Consider the following 25,090-nt stretch of genomic DNA (forward strand, 5'->3'; position numbering starts at 1 on the left):
ATTTGAGAAGTGCACACTATATACCAGATACTGGGCTGAGTTCAAAGATGGGGTGGATAACAGGGAAGACCTCCCTTCTTTGAGCTTGTAGCCTAGTAGAAGAAAATAGACCTTAAATAAGTGTACATTATATAAGTCTGTAATTGAGCAAAAGGAGGAAGCTGTAAGTAAGTGTAAGAGGTAGCCTGAATCTAATCTGAGTGCAGTGAAATTTCCTCCAGAGAAATGACATTTAAGCTGGGACTTAAGATGGCTTTAAAATTAAGGAAGGAACTGAGGTTGTGTGCTGATATGTGTATGGTGGGGGTTGTGTTGGGGAAGAAATGGAGACTTTTCTGGGCAATAGAACTGCTTTTCACAGATTAGGAGTTGAAAAGTTGGGTGCCCAGGACTGTAGTTTAAAATATTTAAAATACAGAAACCTTTGAGTTTTCAAACTTGTTCGATTTTATTTATACAATCCTATTTTGGGAATTATGGTAGGACAATAGTTAAATTACATGAAAACATTGGTTAGTAACTGTTCTTAAACTCATGTTCTGTGCAGATCAAGCCTGCTTATATAAAGTGCGCCTCAGAAGGAAAGCCACTATGTTTTAACTCACTAGGATGTTAGTATGTTTTAGTAACAGTTGGTGTAGAGTCAAGGATTTTGAACACCTTTTTTTTGTTGTGAAAGATATCTTCCTTAATAGCGGTGTTTGCGCTGTTGAAATTTAAAATGCAGTTTGTTTATTGATTCTCTGTCATTTCAAGTTGGCTTCTTCAAATTGTCTTGCAAGTGCAGTTAATTTAACTTTGTTCCAGTTGGTAATTTAACTTTTTTCCTACTCAATTGTCTAACATGTATTTATAATCACAGATAATGGGAAAAGAACATTACTGGCATTGATTTCTTACTTTTTAAATGCTCCTATATACCAGGGGATACCACTTTTGTGTGTGTGTCAAAATGTGCTTCCATAATTATCAGTAGAGTGGTTGAAACTTATGGGATTAGCTATTGAAAGAAAATATAATTTATAAATAATTAATTGAATGCTTTGTTGACATCAACAAATTAACTGTAATAATTAATTGACTAACTGCAATTGCTCACCATTCCAGAAGTCTCACAAACTGTCTCAAAGCGTATTTACATAGCACATAATGACCTTTGAATATATTGTTTGGTTGTGTATTTTTTAGGTAGCACCTGCCTAATTTTAAAGATACTCATGATCCCTCATTTTCAAAACCTGAAATTTTGGTAGTGATCTTACTGGGCTCTCAACAATCTATCCTAAATGGTCTCTGATTTCTGGTCTTACTTTTGAAAGGAACAGTAGATTTCTTTTTCCCTTAATGCTTAACTTTGTTGATTTAGCCTGAGCCTTGGGATATAGTTGGGGTTTTTGCTAACCTCACTCCTTTGCCTTCAGGAAAGGGGTCAGAACTCCTTCAGAGAAAACATTGCAATGGCCATGTAGGGTTAGGTAAATATGCCATGCAAGAATAAACCAAAATTATGTCAACAAAGGGGATGAATCTATCCTAACACCAACTTTTTTTTGAAGTTTTTGAAGACTTCCTAGTAGTACTGTTATGAATTTCATTTTCTTATCAGAGAGCTAAAACAGTTCTGTTTACTGTAGTCTAAGGAAACATTTTTTCTTACATAATTATAGCCACTATTTGATCCTTACAAAGAAATAAAATGTATGTGATTTACAGTATAAAGTGTTTGCATATAATATCTCTAGGGGTTATATCATTAGAGAAATGTTCAGTTAAGGTAAAGCTGGTATTAAAATATTAACTATTGAGTAAGAAAATAAATAAATGCTTTTTCTTTATTTGCATAGTTTATTTTGACTTGGGTAATGGGTGTTATGTACAAAAAGAGTAATTGCTCATCCAGTGAACCTCTGTGAACTCTTGTAACTGTTTTCTGCAAAGTTTTTCTGTAAGTGTGCATCTTAGGCTTTTGATGGTATTTTACTTAGAGTGTGTGTGTGTGTGTGTGTGTGTGTGTGTTCAGTCACTTAGTTGTGTCTAACTCTTTGTGATCCCATGGATTGTAGCCCACCAGGCTCCTCTGCCCATGGAATTTTGCAGGCAAGAATACTGGAGTGGATTGCCATTCCCTTCTCCAGGGGATTGTCCCAACCCAGAGATCGAACCTGCATTTCTTGCATTGGCAGGAGGATTCTCTACTACTGTGCTTAGTCGTAAAGTGCCATTACTTAGTACTGTGCCATTTACTTACACAGTAATATGTAATCTCTTTATTCTAACCCTTTGCTTTCTGTAACCTCTGCATGATGCTTACGTTATTTGAAGGGGTGTTGAATTCCTGAAGTATTCTGTTTTCAAAATCTTAGTTTAACTGCTTGAATATGTTGCTAAGGTCCCTCTGTGCACATGACTGGCTTATGTTAAATGCTTGGAGGAGCATTGCTTTGTGCTTCTAGAGGGATTACATTCACATAACTAATTATCAATAAGCATTTCATGCTTTAATGTCTCTTTAATGGTCAGAGGCTTTCAGGTGACAGAGGTGAGCATTAGTAGGGCAAGCCGGCCGGTTGTGCAGTGAGACTCAACCTCTTTCATAGAACTTTAACTTATTTTAGCATTTGATGTTACATCAAGGTCGTGATCTGACAGCCTCCCATGCTGGCATCTTGATTTTAAGAACCTGTGCATCATTACACAGGGATCTATGAAGGAGCATGATTCATTAGCCGCATGTAATTCTAAATTTCCAGTGAGAAGTTGAGGCAAGGCTTTACAATGCAAGCTTGTAAGTAATTTTAGATTCTCCATGTTACATTTTTGAAATGAAGAGATTAAGCAAAATGATTGCTACATTTCCTTCTAATTATTTGTCTGATTTTTCTTGGCATTACAGTCATTAATATGCTAGTCAATCAGATGAACTTATACAAACATTAATTTATGCATTTTACAACAGTCTATTTATATCTATATCTATCTATCTACATCTGTTTTTGTGTGTGACAGAAACTGTGTAGGATACAGAAGGAATATTAAGATGATTGTCTTAATGCATTTGACCAAATAAATATACCACCAACTATTAAATTAAAAAAATAATGTATGTTGGTTTCTTCTTCTTTGATCATTTTCTGGTTGTTGATTTTCTTCTTCACTTTTGATGAGGCGCATGTGTGGAAGGGTTTTCTGCATATTGAAATTTATATTCCAGCATGAGTGTATGATCACTGCTGGTGCAGTTAATCACAACTTTATAGAAATACTTATAATCATTGACTGGGCCAGTGATGTAATTCTGTTTTACTCCATTTGTAATTGTGGCCAGATTGGAAAACCCATCACTTGATCTGATGTGAAGAGCCAAATTTGCTTCATGCTGTTGGTATCCAAATTTCCTCATGTTGTGGAATGCTCCTGTGAAACTTACACAATTGTTTATGAATCTTATGTGAATGCCTTTCTATGTCTCTTCAATATGAAAAGAAGCAAATAGGCTGCTTCAGGAAGCTGTGTTTTGAAATTGCCTTGTGATTTTTGGTGTGGTCCATTGATAATGATATTTAGGAACCTGCACAAGAAATTTGAGGCCAGTTTCTCCTTGGCAACGCAGAGCTTATTGACTCTGTCACTGAGCTTCTTGAGAAAAATGGCTATCATACATATTTACAGCCTAAGTTTTAAAACTTGGCTTTCAATGTATCTCCTTGGATGTCTTCAAATGCACTTAAGGACACAAAAACAGAACAGTTCTCTTGTAAATGATAGGACTGTGTTGTTCAGGAGAGGTCATGAAAGATTCTTCCAGCAAAACTTTACTTTTCTTTCTCTTTTGTACTGAGAATTTCTATGTGAAACGTCCCAAGCGAAGATTATATCCAGATTGCCATTTGCATGCGTAATGTTGCTCAGCCTGAACCTTGAATCAGTATCTGGCTGTGTCCCACTGCTTCCCCATTAGTGTCTGCTCTGTACTGTCTGGGATGGAGGTGCTAGGAAAGTGGAGAAGAGTCCACAGTCCTAGAGTTTTTGTGGAGTGGTTACTGCTAATTCTGGCTGCACTCAGATTACACTTTGCAGGGAGACCTGGTTTGGCTTTGTCATTAGATAATCCAGAGACCAATGGGTTTGCAAATTTGGAGCATGAATTTTGCAGAAGCTGTCCATCAGACTTTGTGTTCACCTCCTCCACCTCTCAAATATGACTCCATTAATGTCATGCTAGATATCTCAAATCTTCTCAGAAGTTTTAATACAACAGTTCTATCCCTTAACCTCATGTAATTGTTATCTTTTTACCATGCTGATTGGAGTAATGAGGCACGAAAGGCTTTTCCATGTGTCCAAGGTCTATAGATGCTTGAAAAACAATTACTTTGATGCTGGCCACTAAGCTTTGGTTCTTTTATGGGGGGTTGGAGGGAATGTTTCCCCCTCTTGTTTTTCTTGGCTGTGCCTCATGCTTTGTGGGATCTTAATTCCCTGAGCAGGGATTGACCCTAGGCTTTCTTTAGTGAAATTGCTGAGTCCTAACCCCTGGACAGAAGGGAAGTCCTCTAAGCCTTGATTCATAATGGAATACCTGAATTGCTTATCAGGAGTGAGTTCTAAACTAGGAACAGCTTTCTGAGTATTGGAAAAAATTCTGTTAATTTTTTACCGTGCTCATTTAGAATTGGAAAAACTTTAGAATGAGGTTTATTAGGGAAATTGAAGATGAGAAATATAACAAAACTATGGTGTTTAAGAGTTTGCTCTCCTTTTATTAATTCTCCTTCATTACCAGAAATATAATTTTTATTTTTGCAGTATGTTGCCTTAATACTCATTACTGATTAATGCCTTGGAGACTTACCCCACAAATTCAGGGCCCCTCTGGTGTCTGCTTTTCCATTTGTAAGTTCATGCTTGGTTGTTGCATGGTAATGACGATCACACTAGAGTTAGCCACATGTCCCATTCATTTCACGAAGGAAAGGTAATGGCCACATTAATACAAAAAACTGTGATGACAACTTTGTAACAGGGGAATACTAAAAAATTCATAAGACTGGATGTATTTTAAAGCTTAAATTTGTTATATTTATTTAATTACAGAAAGAAATCCTGTTTTTTATAGAAACTTGTAAACTCAGAGAAATGTAAAGAAGAAAACTAAAATCACCTTTAATCATCTTATACAGAGATTACACTATTCTGATTTATTTCTGACAATTTTCTAGAGAATGTGTGTTCAATTATTTATAAATACATATGCTAATTTAAACACCTACCTTAAAAATTAAATTGACATCACAATATCCTCCATTTAAAAATCCTCCATTTTAAAACACAATAGTATGTCAGCATTAATGTATTATGATGGCTTTTACTTTTTACTTTAAAAAACAATCAATGTGATTAATGTGTTTATACATAAATCTTCCTGGGATAGGTAATTTGAACAGCTTTAAGGGTTTTGATACAAATTGCCAAAATACTTTCTCAAAGTCTGAACCAATTTTTATTATTCAGTTCAGTCGCTCAGTCTTATCTGACTCTTTGCACCCCCATGAATCACAGCACACCAGGCCTCTCTGTCCATCACCAACTCCTGGAGTTCACTCAGACTCACTTCCATCGAGTCAGTGATGCCTTCCAGCCATCTCATCCTCTGTTGTCCCCTTCTCCTCCTACCTCCCAGCATCAGAGTCTTTTCCAATGAGTCAAATCTTCGCATGAGGTGGCCAAAGTACTGGAGTTTCAGCCTTAGCATCATTCCTTCCAAAGAAATCCCCGGCTGATCTCCTTCAGAATGGACTGGTTGGATCTCCTTGCAGTCCAAGGGACTCTCAAGAGTCTTCTCCAACACCACAGTTCAAAAGCAACAATTTTTTGGTGCACAGCTTTCTTCATAGTCCAACTCTCACATCCATACATGACCACAGGAAAAACCATAGCCTTGACTAGATGGACCTTTGTTGGCAAAGTAATGTCTCTGCTTTTGAATATGCTATCTAGGTTGGTCATAACCCTCCTTCCAAGGAGTAAGCGTCTTTTAATTTCATGGCTGTAATCACCATCTGCAGTGATTTTGGAGCCTCCAAAGATAAAGTCTGACACTGCTTCCACTGTTTCCCCATCTATTTCCCATGAAGTGATGGGACCAGATGCCATGATCTTCATTTTCTGAATGTTGAGCTTTAGGCCAACTTTTTCACTCTCCTCTTTCACTTTCATCAAGAGGCTTTTGAGTTCCTCTTCACTTTCTGCCATAAGGGTGGTGTCATCTGCATATCTGAGGGTATTGATATTTCTCCCGGTAATCTTGATTCCAGCTTGTGCTTCTTCCAGCCCAGCATTTCTCATGATGTACTCTGCATAGAAGTTAAATAAGCAGGGTGACAATATACAGCCTTGACGTACTCCTTTTCCTATTTGGAACCAGTCTGTTTTTCCATGTCCAGTTCTAACTGTTGCTTCCTGACCTGCATATAGGTTTCTCAAGAGGCAGGTCAGGTGGTCTGGTATTCCCATCTCTTGAAGAATTTTCCACAGTTTCTTGTGATCCACACAGTCAAAGGCTTTGGCATAGTCAGTAAAGCAGAAATAGATGTTTTTTCTGGAACTCTCTTGCTTTTTCGATGATCCAGTAGATGTTGGCAATTTGATCTCTGGTTCCTCTGCCTTTTCTAAAACCAGCTTGAACATCAGGAAGTTACGGTTCATGTATTGCTGAAGCCTGGCTTGGAGAATTTTGAGTATTACTTTACTAGCGTGTGAGATGAGTGCAATTGTGTGGTAGTTTGAGCATTCTTTGGCATTGTCTTTCTTTGGAATTGGAATGAAAACTGACCTTTTCCAGTCCTGTGGCCATTGCTGAGTTTTCCAAATTTGCTGACATATTGAGTGCAGCACTTTCACAGCATCATCTTTCAGGATTTGAAATAGCTCCACTGGAATTCCATCACCTCCACTAGCTTTGTTCGTAGTGATGCTTTCTAAGGCCCACTTGACTTCACATTCCAGGATGTCTGGCTTTAGGTGAGTGATCACACCATCGTGATTATCTTGGTCTTGAAGATCTTTTTTGTACAGTTCTTCTGTGTGTTCTTGCCACCTCTTCTTAATATCTTCTGCTTCTGTTAGGTCCCTACCATTTCTGTCCTTTATCAAGCCCATCTTTGTGTGAAATGTTCCCTTGGTATCTCTAATTTTCTTGAAGAGAGCTTTAGTCTTTCCCATTCTGTTGTTTTCCTCTATTTCTTTGCATTGATCACTGAGGAAGGCTTTCTTATCTCTTCTTTCTATTCTTTGGAACTCTGCATTCAGATGCTTATATCTTTCCTTTTCTCCTTTGCTTTTCGCCTCTCTTCTTTTCACAGCTATTTGTAAGGCCTCCCCAGAGAGCCATTATGCTTTTTTGCATTTCTTTTCCCTGGGGATGGTCTTGATCCCTGTCTCCTGTACAATGTCACAAACCTCCATGCATAGTTCATCAGGCACTCTATCTATCAGATCTAGGCCCTTAAATCTATTTCTCACTTCCACTGTATAATCATAAGGGATTTGATTTAGGTCATACCTGAATGGTCTAGTGGTTTCCCCTACTTCCTTCCATTTAAGTCTGAATTTGGCAATAAGGAGTTCATGATCTGAGCCACAGTCAGCTCCTGGTCTTGTTTTTGTCGACTGTATAGAGCTTCTCCATCTTTGGCTGCAAAAAATATAATCAATCTGATTTCGGTGTTGGCCATCTGGTGATGTCCATATGTGGAGTCTTCTCTTGTGTTGTTGGAAGAGGGTGTTTGCTATGACCAGTGCATTTTCTTGGCAAAACTCTTCATTCCATATTCCAAGGCCAAATTTGCCTGTTACTCCAGGTGTTTCTTGACTTCCTACTTTTGCATTCCAGTCCCCTATAATGAAAAGGACATCTTTTTTGGGTGTTAATTCTAAAAGGTCTTGTAGGTCTTCATAGAACCATTCCACTTCAGCTTCTTCAGCATTACTGGTTGGGGCATAGACTTGGATTACTGTGATATTGAATGGTTTGCTTTGGAAACGAACAGAGATCATTCTGTTGTTTTTGTGATTGCATCCAAGTACTGCATTTCGGACTCTTTTGTTGACCATGATGGCTACTCCATTTCTTCTGAGGGATTCCTGTCCGCAGTAGTAGATATAATGGTCATCTGAGTTAAATTCACCCATTCCAGTCCATTTTAGTTCGCTGATTCCTAGAATGTCGACGTTCACTCTTGCCATCTCTTGTTTGACCACTTCCAATTTGCCTTGATTCATGGACCTGACATTCCAGGTTCCTATGCAGTATTGCTCTTTACAGCATCGGATCTTGCTTCTATCACCAGTCACATCCACAACTGGGTATTGTTTTTGCTTTGGCTCCATCCCTTCATCCCTTCTGGAATTATTTCTCCACTGATTTCCAGTAGCATATTGGGCACCTACTGACCTGGGGAGTTCCTCTTTCAGTATCCTATCATTTTGCCTTTTCATACTGTTCATGGGGTTCTCAAGGCAAAAATACTGAAGTGGTTTGCCATTGCCTTCTCCAGTGGACCACATTCTGTCAGACCTCTCCACCATGACCCGCCCGTCTTGGGTGGCCCCCTACAGCATGGCTTAGTTTCATTGAGTTAGACAAGGCTGTGGTCCTAGTGTGATTAAATTGACTAGTTTTCTGTGAGTATGGTTTCTGTGTGTCTGCCCTCTGATGCCCTCTTGCAACACCTACTGTCTTACTTGGGTTTCTCTTACCTTGGACGTGGGGTATCTCTTCACGGCTGCCCCAGCAAAGCGCAGTCGCTGCTCCTTCCCTTGCACAATGGGTTTCTCCTCACCTCCGCTCCTCCTGACCTTGAACGTGGAATAGCTCCTCTAGGCCCGCCTGTGCCTGCACAGCCCCTGCTCCTTGGATGTGGGGTTGCTCCTCCCGGCCGCCGCCCCTGGCCTTGGATGTGGCGTAGCTCCTCTTGGCTGCTCCTGCACTGTCGCATCCTGGCACTCTTGGCCGCTGCCCCTGACCTCGGATGTGGGGTAGCTCCTCTCGGCCATAAAATAATCTTATTTTACTTAAACTATACTCAGATTTACCTTACAAAAGTGAACCAAATATTTTCCTTTTGAATAGGAGAAATACTATTTTGTCATTGTTTTTTATTTCTTAATAGGATAAACTGTTGTGCCCAAGTCGCGAAATCCCCCAGTGACCACCAGGGAGCCGATATCCGATGCAAAAGCAAGAGAGTTTTTATTACCAAGCTTGAACTGGGGCTCCCACCCGATACCAACCCAGCGGCTATAGGGAGGAGCCCCGAGTTCTGGGTTACATTGCTTTTATAGGGTATTCTTGCGAGAGAAATTTGAAAAACGGGAGTTTCTGGGTTGGGAGACATCTAATTGGTTACCTTCTGTGGAAGGGTTAGGTGTTGGTTTCTGATTGGTTCTTATTTTCCCAGGCTGGCCCCGGGTTCTGATTGGTTCCCATTACCTAGGTAGACTACATTAAGTCAGGAGATTTTGGTCTGGGGTCTGATTGGCTCGAGGGTGGTGGGGTGAGGTCAGGGGATTTCCAAAAGCTCTTGGATATTCAAAGGCTCTTTTCCTGGAACCTTACAAAATGGAGTTTTTCTGTTAACAAAATGGAGCAGCTTAGGTCCTTGAAAACATTTTTGTGAAATGCTTTTTTAAATTTAGAAATGAATTTTATTGGATTGGAAGGATGAACTATTAGTAAGTTTGTCTAAATGTAACAAAAATTTTTAAATTATGTAATATCATAGTGACCTCTGTAAAACTTCATATTTTGAGGGAAATTTTGTCTGTGTAAAAAGGGGAGAAGAAATTTGTTTGGGTATTAGGCAAAGTTGAGTGATTTGGCCATCACAATTGTACAAAATTTCAAAGTTGGTACTTGAAATGTAGATTTTAATACGTTGTATTTTTAAGAATGGGGTAATCCGTGCCTTAAAGACTTAAAGACTATTATTTTCAGTGTAGAAATTGTGAAAACACGTCAATTTGTTATCATATAAGGTAAAATTAGCTATTTTACTTTTAAAAAGCTCATCTGTGGAGTATAAAAGAATACAGCTCTATACAGCAGTCCCAAGTAGTGTAGACACTAATATCTAATATTTGTATTACCTCATTGCCTTTTTCTGTTCAGGACATCCAGGCGGAAATTGATGCCCACAATGACATATTTAAAAGCATTGATGGAAACAGGCAGAAGATGGTAAAAGCTTTGGGAAATTCCGAAGAGGCAACTATGCTTCAGCATCGACTGGATGATATGAACCAAAGATGGAATGACTTAAAAGCGAAATCTGCCAGCATCCGGTCAGTGACGTCAGTGGCAAAAATAACAGGGGGCAGGATTTTCATGATTTTTGCATATCAGGAAGAGAACAAGAGGCCTTACCAGTGTTCAGTGCCATTGTCAGCTGTTCCTATTTGCAAATTTGCATATCACATTTTAAACTTAATAATGCTGACGATGTTACCAGTACCTGCTAATTGTTGACAGTTTACCTTGACCAAGTAGTGTGTTAGAATCTTTACAAATATTGCTTTATTTAGTATTCAAAAACGTAATTGTAAAGTGCATAGTAAAATCCTTTCTTACATGAGGTATCTGAGGCTTACTGAATATAAAATACTTGACAAGTTTTTGAGCTAACTAGTTTCATACCAGGATTTGAATCTAGATCTTTTTGACTTTTGGCAATGAATGTGTTTTGCTTCATTGTGCTCTTTGTATGTCCAGTTTACAGGTGAAGTTTTAGAAATTACATGTCACTTGATACTAAAATGGAAAACTGATGACATATCTCCTTTTGGAGAAAGGGGAAATCTGGGTTTGATCCCTGGGTTGGGAAGATCCCCTAGAGAAGGGAAACGCTACCCCCTCCAGTGTTCTGGCCTGGAGAATTCCTTGGACTGTATAGTCCATAGGGTCGCAAAGAGTCCAACAAGACTGAATAACTTTCACTTTCTAAATTAAGTAAAGATGAATTTGACAACCAGAATGTTGACTAAGAAAGGACCTTGAAAAATGACCTTTGTGACAACTATTAATTTTATTGGGAGTTAATAACATTTTAGAATTACGTTTACTGAATGGTGGATAATACCTAACTAGATATGAGTTTAGTGGAAAGTGACTGAGAATATGTTATTGAGCAAAGGTACAAAAGATGAATGTTGGTATAAAGACCTGGATCTTGCACCTGGGTTGGTTTCTTAAATTTTAAAGTTCAGAAGCAGTATGATGTCTTAAAAAACGTAGAACCTTCAGCCAAATAATCTTGAATTTGACTTTACTATTTACTTACTGATCTTGGGCAAGTCACTTAGTCTCTCTGAGCCTTGGTTTTCTCATTTAAATGTGAAAATATAAATATTTAGGCTACATGACTACTGTGAAGATTGAATGTGGTAATCTGATTGTTCCTTAATCTATATTAAGTTTTGTAGCATGTGGTTTTGTTTTTTCTTACATAAAGGGGCTCAGGGAATCTGCTTCAACTGGTTTCTACATTTCATAGACTACTTCATATAGGGCAGAAATCTTTCAGTGGCTGTTTATCATGAATGAAATGTTTTTTAATTAAAATTTTCTTTCTGAGGAAGAGAAATCCCGAAAGGTTTTTTATTCTTCAAGACTCATGAAGGGATATTTGTATTTCTTTTTACACTTGAAGAAGGAGGTAATGTAGCATGATTGTGGAAGCCTCTGTGTAAAGATCCTGTTGGACTTTATCCACCTACTGCTCTTTTCCAGTAAGAGAGGAAAATTAGGGAGTGTTATACACTGAGAGAATATACTTGTGCTTGGTAAAAATTGAATTTTCAACTAGCCAGATCCCATTGGTTTTCCCTTTTCTGTTCTCCATAAATATAAATAAATAAAAATATTTAAAGTGTTAAACACAGTGAAAAATGTTCACTGAGGTTCTAGAAAAACCAACAAGCCTAACACGCTGAAAGCCACAGGGATGGCCCTGGTGAAGATTGTGCATGTGGTGCTGAAATTTTGAGAGTTTGGAGGATGAGTTCTTCAGAAAGGAGAATTTAGTGAAGACATAAAACCTTCTTTTGACTCTTCATGGCCTTTATTGACTAAGCCTGTCAAGTCACATTTTTTTTCTAACCTGGAAAGGAAGAATTCATGAATTATTGTTGGAATATTATCTAATCAATGATGTTATTTTTAGAAGATGGGAAAGTAAGCTTTTGTCAGTGGACTTCTGCATCAAGACAAATCATACATTCCAGTAAAATGTGTTATTAATGTGATAATGAATTAAAATAATTTTCAACCTCATTACCTATCTCTGGAGATTCAAGCATTTAATGAGAACTTGCTTCTAAGTTTGAGGCATTGCAAATCATAATTAAGTTATGGCCCCTACTCATAGAGGTTTCACAGTTCTATTCAGGATAAAGGGGGTCCAAAGGAGGAGGTGGTTACTTTCATTTCAGATATCAAAGGCTTCGAAAAAGAGGTGATGGCTAAGCTGAGTCTTGAAAGATGTACAGCTTTCCCCAGATGGACTGGTTGAAGACTAGAGAAAGACATCTAAATAGGAGGCTGGAAATAGCACTGTGTTTTCACTGAACAGTTAAGAAGTTCAATCTGGAGTGAGAATAGAATTTGCTGAAGATGTAGAGAGGAAAGATTGTGACTAGAGAAAAGGGTGAAGGGAGAGATAAGACAGAATCTTGGAACACCTGTGTGTAGTGTGCTCCATTCCACTGCTTATAAAGTTTGAAAAATAAGCTTTGGAAAGTTCCCTCCCACACAACTATGGAGGATGCATTATTAGGTAAGCAAAGTTCCAAAGACAAGGAGAGCTGCTAAGAGACCTTGTCAGATAAATACAAGAGTGGAATTGCTGGATCCTATGGCAGTTCTATTTTTAATGTTTTGAAGTATTGATATACTGTTCCCATAGTGGCTATACCTATATACATTCCCAGCAACAGTGGATAAGGATTCCTTCTTCTCTATGTCCTCAGCAGCACTTGCTATTTATTTGTTTTTGACTATGGCCATTCTGACAGGTGTGAAGTGATATCTCATTGTGATTTTCATTTGCATTTTCCTGATGATTAGTGATGTGGAATATATTTCATGTGCCTGTTGGACATCTGTATGTCTTCTTTGGAAAAAAAAATGCCTATTCAGCTTCTCTGCCCATTTAAAAATTGGACTGTTTTTATACTGAATTATATGAGTTCTTTATCTATTTTGGATATTAACCCTTTATGGGACATAGTAGCAAATATCTTCTTCCATTTTGTTGATGGATTCCTTATCTGTGCAAAAACTTTTTAGTTTGATGAGATCCCAGTCATTCAATTTTGCTTTTGTTGCCTTTGCCTAAAGTGACAAATCACCTGAAAAATATATTGTTAAGACCAACAAAGAATATACTGCACAGATGTTTTCTTCTAGAAGTTTTATGGTTTCAGGTCTTACCTGTAAATCTTTCATCCATTTTGAGTTTATTTTTAGATACAGTGTGAGAAACTGGTCTAGTTTCATTTTTCCTGGGTAGTGTCCAGTTTTCCCAACACTACTTATTGAAGAGACTGTCTTTTCCCCACTGTATAGTCTTGCCTCTTTTGTTGTGGATTAACTGATCTTCTGTGCATGGGCTTATTTCTGGCTATTCTGTTCCACTGATATATGTTTCTGTTCTTGTGACAGTGCCATACTATTTTGATTACAGTCACTTTAGCTATAGAGCCAAAGAAAGTGAAAACACCACTTCAAAAAGATATATGCACTCCAGTGTTCATAGGAGCATTTTTTACAATAGCCATGATATAGGAAACAGCCTACATGTTCATCAACTGTTAAATGCATAAAGAAGATTATATATATATATATATATGTATGGGCTTCCCTGGTATCTCAGATGGTAAAGCCTCTGCCTACAATGCAGGAGACCTGGGTTCAATCCCTGGGTTGGGAAGACCCCCTGGAGAAGGAAATGGCAACCCACTCCAGTATTCATGCCTGGAAAATCCCATGGACTGAGAAGCCTGGAGGGCTACAGTCCATGGGGTCGCAAAGAGTCAGACACAACTGAGTGACTTCACTTCACTTCATACACATACAAAAGAATATTTTTATAAATATTCATCTAATTGTATGTGTGTGTGCGTGCTCAGTTGCTCAGTTGTTTCTGACTCTTTGCAGCCCTGTAAAGAGTAGCTAAAGGACTGTAGCCCATCAGGCTCCTTTATCTATGGAATTTTCCAGGCAAGAATACTAGCATGGGGTGTTGTGTCATTTCCTAATCTAGGGAATCTTCCCAACCCAGGATCAAACCCACGTCTCTTGCTTCTCCTGCATTGTCAGGCAGATTGACCAGTAGCGCCTTCTGGGAAGGTCCATCTGTGTGGTCACAAGTGGTAAAATTTCATTCTTTTTTAGGGCTGAGTAACATTGCACTGTGTGTGTGTGTGTGTGTGTGTGTGCATGCGTGTGCACTAAGTCACTTCAATCATGCACAACTCTTTGCAGCCCTGTGGACTGTAGCCCACCAAGCTCCTCTGTCCATGGGAATTCTCCAGGCAAGAATATTGGAGGGAGTTATCATGCCCTCCTCCAGGAGATCTTCCCAACCCAGAGATTGAACCTATGTCTCCTGTGGCTCCTGCATTGCAGGTGGATTCTTTACCGCTGAGTCACTATACACACACATATTGTGGAATATACATGTATATGAGCTAACATATATAACATATATATATAGCGTCCCTCGTAGCTCAGTCGGTAAAGAATCTGCCTGCCGTGCAGGAAACCCAGGTTTGATCCCTGGGTTGGGAAGATCTCCTGGAGAAGGAAATGGCAATCTACTCCAGTATGCTTGCCTGGAGAATGCCATGGACAGAGGAGCCTGGCAGGCTATAGTCCGTGGGGTCGCAAGAGTCGGACATGACTTAGCAACTAAACCACCACCACCATATATATATATATAACCTGAAGGGTATTATGCTTATTTAAATAAGACAAAGACATATACTGACAAATACTGTATGTTTTCACTTACATGTGGAATCTGAAAAAGTAAACAATTCAGATAGATATAACAAAATAGAAACAGACTCACTACTGGTGATTATCAGAGGGAAGTGGGGATAAAGAGAATTAAGGTAGTAAAGATAGTAAAGAGAATTAAGGTATAAAATAGATAAGTTTCAAGGATATAATGTAGAAAACAGGAAATATAGTATTTTATCATGACAATGGCATGCAATAAATAAAAATATTGAATCATTATGTTGTACATCTGACACTAATATTATATGTCAATTATATCTCAATAAAAAAGAGATAAAATGGTTCATTATTCTTAGTAACGGGCCCTCATATAAGAAGCACACCTCAGAGAGAAGTACAGGATGCGTTAATACTCTGGAGCTAGACCACCTAGATTTAAACACTGGTTTTGTCTTTGGCAGCTGTGACACTGTGGAGGAGGTTAGTAACCTTATATGTATTTCCTCCTGTGCAAAATAGGGATATGAAGATTAACTTCAGTATAGAGTCATCATGAATAATTGATTTAATTAGCCTTTATAAAGTGCCTAAAACACATGATAAGCACTGAATAATTGTTAACTATTCCGTGAGTGGCTCAGATAGTAAAGACTCTGCCTGCAATTCAGGACACCCGGGTTTGAGCCCTGGGTCTGGAAGATCCCCTGGAGAAGGGAAAGGCTACCTACTCCAGTATTCTTGCCTGGAAAATCCCATGATCAGAGAAGCCTGGCAGGCTACAGTCTATGGGGTTGCAAAGAGTTGGACATGACTGAGTGATTAACACTTTCACTTACTTTTTTCATTATTATTATTCTCATTGATTACCATTATGTTTGAAACTAATTAGTTCAAAAGACATAGAAGTTCTCTCTACCCCATCTTTTTTCTCAGTCACTAATATTAGGAATTTCGGAGAACTAACATCCTGGCTGCAAGAAAAAGTAAACAAAAGTAATAAGTGAGAACAGCAGTGTCATGTTAATTACTGATAGAAGCCAGGCTAAAAGAGGTAGCTTAGAGTGAGAGCTAAATGACACTGTTACCTGAACTCCAGAAGCAGGGAGAATCATCAGCAGTTACTGGACAGTATAGTCTCCCATGTGGGAAACCCTACATGGAAGGATAAAAAAGAACTCAGTCTCTGGAGGTTTGTTCTCAAAAGGGAAGATTGGGCTGACCTAAGTATATCTGGTTATTCCCCAAATCTACAAATTAGATTCCTCACTCTCCCTCTACAGGGATGGAGAAGTAGCCAGAAGTGTGCTTCAGCTCAGTTCAGTTCAGTCGCTCAGTCGTGTCTGACTCTTTGCAACCCCATGAATAGCAGCACGCCAGGCCTCCCTGTCCATCACCAACTCCTGGAGTTCACTCTGATTCATGTCCATCGAGTCAGTGATGCCATCCAGCCATCTCATCCTCTGTCGTCCCCTTCTCCTCCTACCCCTAATCCCTCCCAGCATCAAAGTCTTTTCCAATGAGCCAGCTCTTCGCATGAGGTGGCCAAAGTACTGGAGTTTCAGCTTTAGCATCATTCCTTCTAAAGAAATCCCAGGGTTGATCTTCAGAATGGACTGGTTGGATCTCCTTGCAGTCCAAGGGACTCTCAAGAGTCTTCTCCAACACCACAGTTCAAAAGCATCAATTCTTCGGCGTTCAGCTTTCTTCACAGTCCAACTCACACATCCATACATGACTACTGGAAAAACCACAGCCTTGACTAGATGGAAGTTAGTGAGAAAATCCCTTCCCAAAGAGTTGGGGTGGGCAGGTGTTCTCATTAACAAAAGTGTAGAGTAATCTACATCCCCCCCACCCCCTAACCAGCTGCCTGCTTCAGTCCTTACTGAAAATAATGTGTGCTGAGTGCACTGTGAATTTCTGTTTCTGTGTTCTTGATTCTCATTTCTTTTAAAGTATCATCTATCCTTGCATTGGCCTCTGTTGTGAACAAATTCTCCTCTGTTTTAAATATTTCTGTAAACTCTCCCATCACTTTTCTCCAAAGTTGAGTGTTGTCCCCTTAATTCCCTGCTTTACTTAAAACACTCTAATAGAGTTCAGTTTTCCAATTTTCCTCACCTGGCAGTCAGCAAGAAGAATCTAATATATAACTACTACTGTGGACAGCAAACAATTAGAATGCCAGTCATAAACTCTCAATATGGCGCCAGCAGACACTGGCTGAACAAGAGTCCTGCTGACCAGGGCTAAGAGAGAAGGTTGGCAGCCTCACTGGTTTCTTAAGCATTGCTTTTGCACCTCTCAACAACTTGTCCTTAGAAATCAATACAGCCATTATGCTACCCTCTCACTGTCTTATTCCTGCTTCTTCCTGATCTGAAGGACACACTTCTACTTCACTCACTGATTTGAGCATCTGACTTCCTTTTTATTCTCCATCCTTTCTTCAACTGTCATCCTTGGTGTTGATATCTCTTGATAACTTGCTATATTTTAGAGTTCTCAGTTTCTTTTTACTCTATCTGTAAATGCTTTTATTCCCATTTTGTTTCTAAGCCCCATAGATCTGGCCATGCCTGGGACTCAGTTAACACCCCATGTTATCTTGGCATCCCTGGGATGATCAGTCTTAAGAGAGGAGGGGCAAATTGTTTTCAAAACACACATTTTATTTTATTACATCCCATCAGGCCGTGAGCACCTGAATGCCGTTGATTTTACCATGTTAGTTGGAGAAGAGCTCTCTGTTGTAGCAAATCAAGATTGTTTAGGACATCATCAGTAAAACAACTGTCTTTCATATGACAGTTATGGATTTTATGAAGAGGACCATCCTCCATTAGCTTCTTATGTACCAGGACCATCCTACCATATACTGTCCTGCAACTTTATCATTTTATTCTGTATATATAATGAATCTACAATACTCCAACTAGATTGTTTAAAAATGCACATCCACTAATATTTTCAACTGTGGAATTCCTAGCTTTTTAAAAATTTTTCCTTCTTCTTCCTCAACTTGTCCATCTTTCTTATCTTTAGTTGCTAAAAACTTTCCTCTTTTCAGACTTCATCAACCCCTTCTACTGAGCTTGGATTTCATTATAAGCCATTTCAGTAATGTCAGGACTTTGAAATCCCTGTCCTCCTTGAACTTCCTGTCTGCTTTTCCAGCCTCTGCTGCTCTGTCGACTACACCTTCCCTATCCCCTGATCTAAATTCTGGACTCCCTAGTGTTGCAATGGAAAGTGAAAAATGGTAAAATTTCTTCAACTATAATTTGACAGTTGTTACTTAGAACTGGTATTGTGATTCTGAATGATTTTCTATCATATTCACCACTGTCTCTAACTTTTGAACATTTTGATTCCTCTTTAACTTCTAAAACCTCTCCAAATCTCCTTCGTGACATGCAGCCTTGCTTCATTCTTTTCTGAAAATAAGGCTATCAGATAGATGTCCTTTCTGTACATTCTTTTTTCAAATTGTGCTGTAATTGTGCTGAAGTCAATATTGTCATGGCAGAGAGTATTTGCTGCAATTTATCATCATTTTTAGAAAAGAGAATATCTGTCAAAGATCATAATGACAGTCAATATTTTTTGAACATTCCACATGCCTATAAGAAATGCTTACTATTACCTCCTTTGACCACAATGTGGTCATTAGAACTATGGAATTATATGTGGCTCAACGCCTTGGGTTAATATCTTAAATATTATTTTCAAGTCTTTGCAGATAACTTCGACTACACCTTTAAAATAGTGACATCTAATTTGCCAGCTATTCTTTTGCAATCAAAAAACAATGCTTACAAGTATATATTCCACTTAGATGGATATAAAGATAGCTAGTAACTTTAAACTTGAGCTAGAAGATAGGTGGTTAAGAACTTTGACAGTGTATTCAATATTTTACCTCCTGGAAAAAATGTGAATTGGAAATTACTAATAAATTCAGTAATGTGAATACCACGGCTTAAACTTTTATGTTACATTTGTGTCATTTAGAATTATGTTAATTAAATTCTCACTTATCAGCTTAATGATGTTTAATATGGATCCTTATTAACATATGGTTTCAAAGGCCAGTGAAATTGTCAAATCTAGTGAAAACAGAGTTCAAAGATAAAATTCTATCTTCCCTTCCCTTTATGAGCCTCCTAAAGATTCAGAGCACCTTTTTGAAAGCCCTTAGAGAAGATTAACCTTTAACATCATCATTACATCTGTTGTTACCACACTTTTACAATGTCATCGACACCGCTTTTAACTTAAGCAAGTTGATTTTGCTAGCCATGTTGTAAAACTGTTAAAATTTTCTTCTCTCAAATCTCATAGAAGAAGATTCTGCACCTTTCTTTATTTTTGCCTCTGGCTGAGTGCTTTTCTGTAAAACTTTCTGCAGTGATGGACATGTTCTCTACAGGAGCCATTAGCCGTATGTGGAAAGTTGAACAGTTGAAATGTGGCAAGTGCAACTAACTGGTAAATCAGATTCCCCATTTTACTTATTTTAGTTACCTTAAGATTTAATACTTATTTGACTCCTTGACAGCATTGAGTCTTAATTGTGGAACATGGAGTTTTTTTTCTTCTCTTTCTTTCTTTTTTTTAGTGGCAACATGCAGGATCTTTAGTTGCAGCATGAGAATTCTTAGTTGCAGCATATGGGATCTAGTTCCCTGATCAGGGATCGAGCCTGGGCCCCCTGTGCTGGGAGCTCAGAGTCTTAGCCCCTGGATCACCAAGGAAGTCCCCCTGAAGCTTTAAACTGAAATAGTCACATGTTGCTGGTAGCTATAATGTTGGAAGCACAGCTTTGGTGTTCTTTTCAGAACAGTCTGAATTCTGAGAACTCCATTTTTTTCTTGTAGTCAGTCTTAATTTCTTCTCTGGGAGCTGGAATAACTCACATTTAATGTTACTGGTGATTATTGCACTAATGAAGGTTTGTTTTTTTTTTTCATTATAACTCAACTTATAATCTATGGGTTTTACCATGAAATAAGTTTCTGTGCAGTAAGAATGCCAAAGTGGATATTTAATTCTGTCCATTCCCTGGTGACCAGTGGTAAAGAATCCATCTGCCAGTGCAGAAGACATGAGATACATGGGTTCAATTCCTGGGTTCGGAAGGTCCCTTGAAGTAGGAAATGACAACCCATTCCAGTATTCTTGCCTGGAGAATCCCATGGACAGAGGACCCTGGTGGGCTATAGTCCATGGGTCGCAAAGAGTCGGACACGACTGAGCAAGTGAGCACAAACACAAGCACGATTCCTTTCTTACACAATAAGGGATGGTATATCTTTACTCCTCTTAAGTTGAATCTCAATTTCGTTGGCAGACTTACTACTTTCTAAATGTATCATCCTTGTCTACATATATATCTGGGCAGTTTCTATCTGCCCTCTTGAGTGTTCTCCATGATGAGAGCCACGTAGTATAAAGGGCTTAGAAGTAAGTATGAATATTCCAAATTCTCACCACAGCTTCTTGAGCAAATTTCTTTCTTCTCTGAGCTGTAGTTGCCGCAGAGAGTTCTTAGGAGGTTTCCTATCTCAGAGTGTATTTGGTTTACTTCTGTTTCTCCTAACTTGACCCTAGAACTTTATATTTCTGTAACAGTGTAGTGCCTAATATCAGAGCAAGTGCTCCATGCTGCTGCTGCTGCTGCTGCTAAGTCGCTTCAGTCATGTCCAACTCTGTGCGACCCCAGAGACGGCAGCCCACCAGGCTTCCCCATCCCTGGGATTCTCCAGGCAAGAACATTGGAGTGGGTTGCCATTTCCTTCTCCAATGCATGAAAGTGAAAAGTGAAAGTGAAGTTGCTCAGTCGTAGCTGACTCTTCGCGACCCCATGGACTGCAGCTTTCCAGGCTCCTTCATCCGTGGGATTTCCCAGGCAAGAGTACTGGAGTGGGTTGCCATTGCCTTCTCCCAAGTGCTCCATAGATGTTTGCTTTTATTGGAAAAAAAAAAAAAAAAAGGAAAACTGTATTTCTTTAAATAGATATCCCCTTTATACTGTTTACTCTATTTTTTTTTTCCTCTTTTTGCATCTGTACATTGGGAAAAGGAATAAATACCTCTTTAAGAAACATAATAAGTAGTTTTTTGGGTTTAGAATATATATTAATACATAGTTTTATCCATAGTTCCTTTTCTACTATATTTAAATGATGAGGTGTCTTTTTAATGATTATTTACCTTCTAAAATGTTTTCATATTATAGTTTTAAAAATAACTGATCACTTTAAATTGTTTACAAAGTTGCAAAATAAGTGATTCAGTCTAAAAGAAGTAACTTTTGTAAAGCATTTTCTGTAGTAGACATCACTTTGAGTTAATAGCACAATGAAAGTATCTGTTGCTTTGCACATGTTAGGTACCCAAAGAATGAACTGAAGCAGGTGAGGGTATAATAAGTCTATTATCCAAAATGTGAGGCCCGCAGATATGTGTGGGATAAAGAAATGTTTTAAGTGATGATTCTGAAAGCATGATTGATGACTGGCTATCTGTAGTCTTGGGAAAATACAAGCTTCAGAATGTTTAAAGTAAAATTAAAGAAGTACAACTACACCAAACACAAATGTAAGGTTTCTTTTTGTAAACCATTCAACCCAGTGCCCAAGAAAAGGCTTTCATCTTGAAAGATGAAAGAATTAAATTGAAACTAGGACACTGAAGGCTACTACAGAAGCATACATTTATTTGGACATATGGTAGTAATCCACTAAACACATATTTATAATCTATCAGAGAATAACCAGAACAGATTTTCCAGGCAAGGATTCTGTCAGATCAGCTTGTTTTTTATTATGGAAAAGGAAAGATTCTGAGAAGCACATACATGAGTGTTATGTTTATTTATTTCAAAGTTACTTCAGTATCTCTCTTAAAAATATATTTCCTTCATATTTATAAAGAATTATTCAGGTCCCGTATGCCATAGATTTCAGTGATCAATTTCATTATCCCTGTGCAGTCAAAAAGTTAATTGCACTGGAAAAGACTTTTGCATGCTCTTCAATACAATGAATATGTAACTGGCTTTCAAAGGACTGTAATGTCTGGTTTGGTGATTGATTAAAGCGTTAAACTATAGACATTGAAGATGCAGGATCAAATAATCTAAAATAAGAGGTCAGGGTGTGTGCATAAGTGTTTTGCACACAAAGACACTCAAGACACTCAAGCATTTATTGACTGACTAAGGACTTCTGATTTCTAGGGGTTATTTATTTATCTATTTATTTGGGGGATTTAAAAATATTTGGAAAGAAATTGCATCAATGGTCAAATATACTTGACAAAATGCTTTGTAATTGGCAGAGAGAATTTTCAGTTAATATCTTCCCTGATAGCTCAGTTGCTAAAGAATCTGCCTGCAATCCAGGAGACCCTGGTTTGATTCTTGGGTAGGGAAGATTTGCTGGAGAAGGGATAGCTACCCACTCCAGTATTCTTTGGCTTACCTTGTAGCTCAGCTGGTAAAGAATCCACCTGCAATGTGGGACACTTGGGTTCAATCCCTGGGTTGGGAAGATCTCCTGGAGAAGGGAAACGCTACCCATTCCAGTATTCTGGTCTAGAGAATTCCATGGACTGTATAGTCCATGGGGTTGCAAAGTGTTGGATATGACTGAGGGACTTTCACTTTTATAATTGAAATTATTTAGTTCTGTTCTGTGCCAGGTAAAATTATTATTTATCAGGGATAGGTAATTACATATTTGGCCTAAAATTAATCAATATGAACACAGGAAAGTTGGTCCTCAAACAGAACTGGGATCTCATTACAGCACAAGTTTGTAATGTGAGGTCAATCTTAGCACCTGTAGAATGAACAGAAAAGACTTTAAATACAAGAGAATACAATAAAAATTTAAGTTATAAGATACCTCAAACTTCTTTCTGTATTTATAATTTTTTAAAAAAATATTTCATATCTTGGTTTTATAAGACATAGAAGTTTGTTGTTTGAAGAGTTTGTTTTATATTAACCAGCTGACAATGGAACTATAAATAGATTGCAGGATAGTTGGTCTTTTGTGTTTGACTGAATGCAGGTTCTTGGTGTTTTAGAGACATACAGAACTACCATTTTTTTTCTTTTAGCCAAGAATATTGGCTGCTAGACTGTGGCCATTGTTTTAGGGATTAGAGATGAACTAGAAATCAGAGATACGTAGTTGTTCTTCTGAAAACATTATGAACTTTTAAACAAGGCTTATGATATTGTTGAATATCCACTGCTGAGATCACCTAATGTGATCATTGGGGAAATATTTGCGGTTTTCTAGAGCAAGCTATTATTAGCTTTGAGACAAAGGTTCGGATTTCCTTTCCCAAAAAGGAAATCACTGATCAGTCTGAGAGACAGTAGTTGTGCTTGGTTGATTTGTTTCATACCATTCGGTAAAGCAGCAGTTTTGTGGAAGTGTGGATCATAAGCCAGTGTTATGGTAAAAGTGTATGAAAGGACGTGAAGCCTGGTCAACAGAGGTTTCATGTACCTGGAGTTGCTCCAAATGAGTCATCTTTATCTATCGTAAATCTTTAGTCTTTGGAAGCTGTTATGTAACAAAGCTTATGTCTGTCTCCATTAGCCTTGCCTCTCTCATTCTGAAAGGGCATGGACAGTCAAGGTAATTCCATTTTGCAGTTTAGCTTGTAAGTCCACGTTCATGGTCTGTCTGCTGCAAGAATGAGGAAACACTGATTCCTTGAGTCTTTTGAATTGCTTTTGACTAATTCATCCTTTTAAACCCATGTGGGCTTGAGGCTGTATAACTGGACTTTCTCCAAGGCTCTAACAGGAGCAACTAGCAAATTTGTCTTTTGTTTACATGTCTATTTTCAAAGGCTTTTCTCTTATTTAAATATTCATCACATAAAAATGTATTTCCTAAATAAAGTTCCCTAATTATAAGTTCATAATTTAAGAATCTGAAGGTACTTTGTGTTAAAGACAGACATTTTTACTGAAACAAGGAACTTATCTTTGATTCAGAGTATAAATAATGCAGTCAATGGTTTTTGACCAATTATTTTCTTTTCACAGTGGACGTATGTCACTGGATATCATTCATCCAAAAGCCAAATAGTATTCTGTCCAAGTAATGTCTTATTGTTTTTCAATATTCTGAGATAAATATTTGTGATATTCTGCTTTCAGTAATTTATTTGACTATGAGAGAAATTAAGACATTAATAATCCCTCTCAAAATTAGCTTTTTTGGAAAGAAAAATCACATAAGTCTGTTGCATATACTCAATTAGTACCAAAATATATAAAAATTAAGTGGTTATTTTGCTCTCAGTAGTAACTACATCTGGTATGTGTCTTTCTAAATATTTTATATACATATAATTTCTTGTATACCTCTCTTCCTATGTAGATAGAAATGAAAAAAGTTACATTTGAATGTGCATATAAACTATTCATAAACTATTGAAACTTGCTTAATTTTGCATTATGTCATGGACATTCTTCTTGAAAGCCTCATAGATGCCTTTGTGACATGGAGGTATGTGTTTTAACTTTTGACAAATATTACAAACACATCCTGACTAGTCTAGCTTATTCAAAAGAACTATTTCTTACAGGAAATATATATTCTTTTTATAAAGTATCAGTCTCTTTCTTAGATGTGGGCATTAGTTTGTTATACAAGATTGTTAGGCCAAAAGAGGGTATATAATTTTTCAGATGCATTTCAAATGTCTAAATGTGGTCAGTGTTATCTCTCAACAGGGCTCATTTGGAGGCCAGTGCTGAGAAATGGAACAGATTGCTGACGTCTTTAGAAGAACTGATCAAATGGCTGAATATAAAAGATGAAGAGCTTAAGAAGCAAATGCCTATTGGAGGGGATGTCCCAGCCTTACAGCTCCAATATGATCATTGTAAAGTAAGTTGACCACATTCAGTGGGTACCTTTCTTTGTTCATTTTTATTTTGTGAAGTAAATATTCCAAATAAAATAAATATGTTAGTGGAACCAATTATGACAGGATTTTTTTTCCTTCCTCTGTTTCTAATTACTAGTATTTAGG

The 25,090-nt window shown here is 37.9% G+C and overlaps 1 protein-coding gene across 1 annotated transcript in view; it reads left to right on the forward strand.

The window, feature by feature from the left end:
• Positions 1–25,090, forward strand: part of UTRN (utrophin) — a 551,097-nt gene that overhangs the window by 375,839 nt on the left and 150,168 nt on the right. Inside the window, exons 52-53 of the mRNA XM_068985316.1 lie at positions 10,169–10,341; positions 24,789–24,945. Of these exons, the coding sequence (XP_068841417.1) occupies positions 10,169–10,341; positions 24,789–24,945 (330 nt within the window). The remainder of the gene's footprint in view (positions 1–10,168; positions 10,342–24,788; positions 24,946–25,090) is intronic.

This window comes from Capricornis sumatraensis, chromosome 13 (assembly GCF_032405125.1).
Source record: "Capricornis sumatraensis isolate serow.1 chromosome 13, serow.2, whole genome shotgun sequence".
In the NCBI taxonomy this organism is placed as follows: Eukaryota; Metazoa; Chordata; class Mammalia; order Artiodactyla; family Bovidae; genus Capricornis; species Capricornis sumatraensis.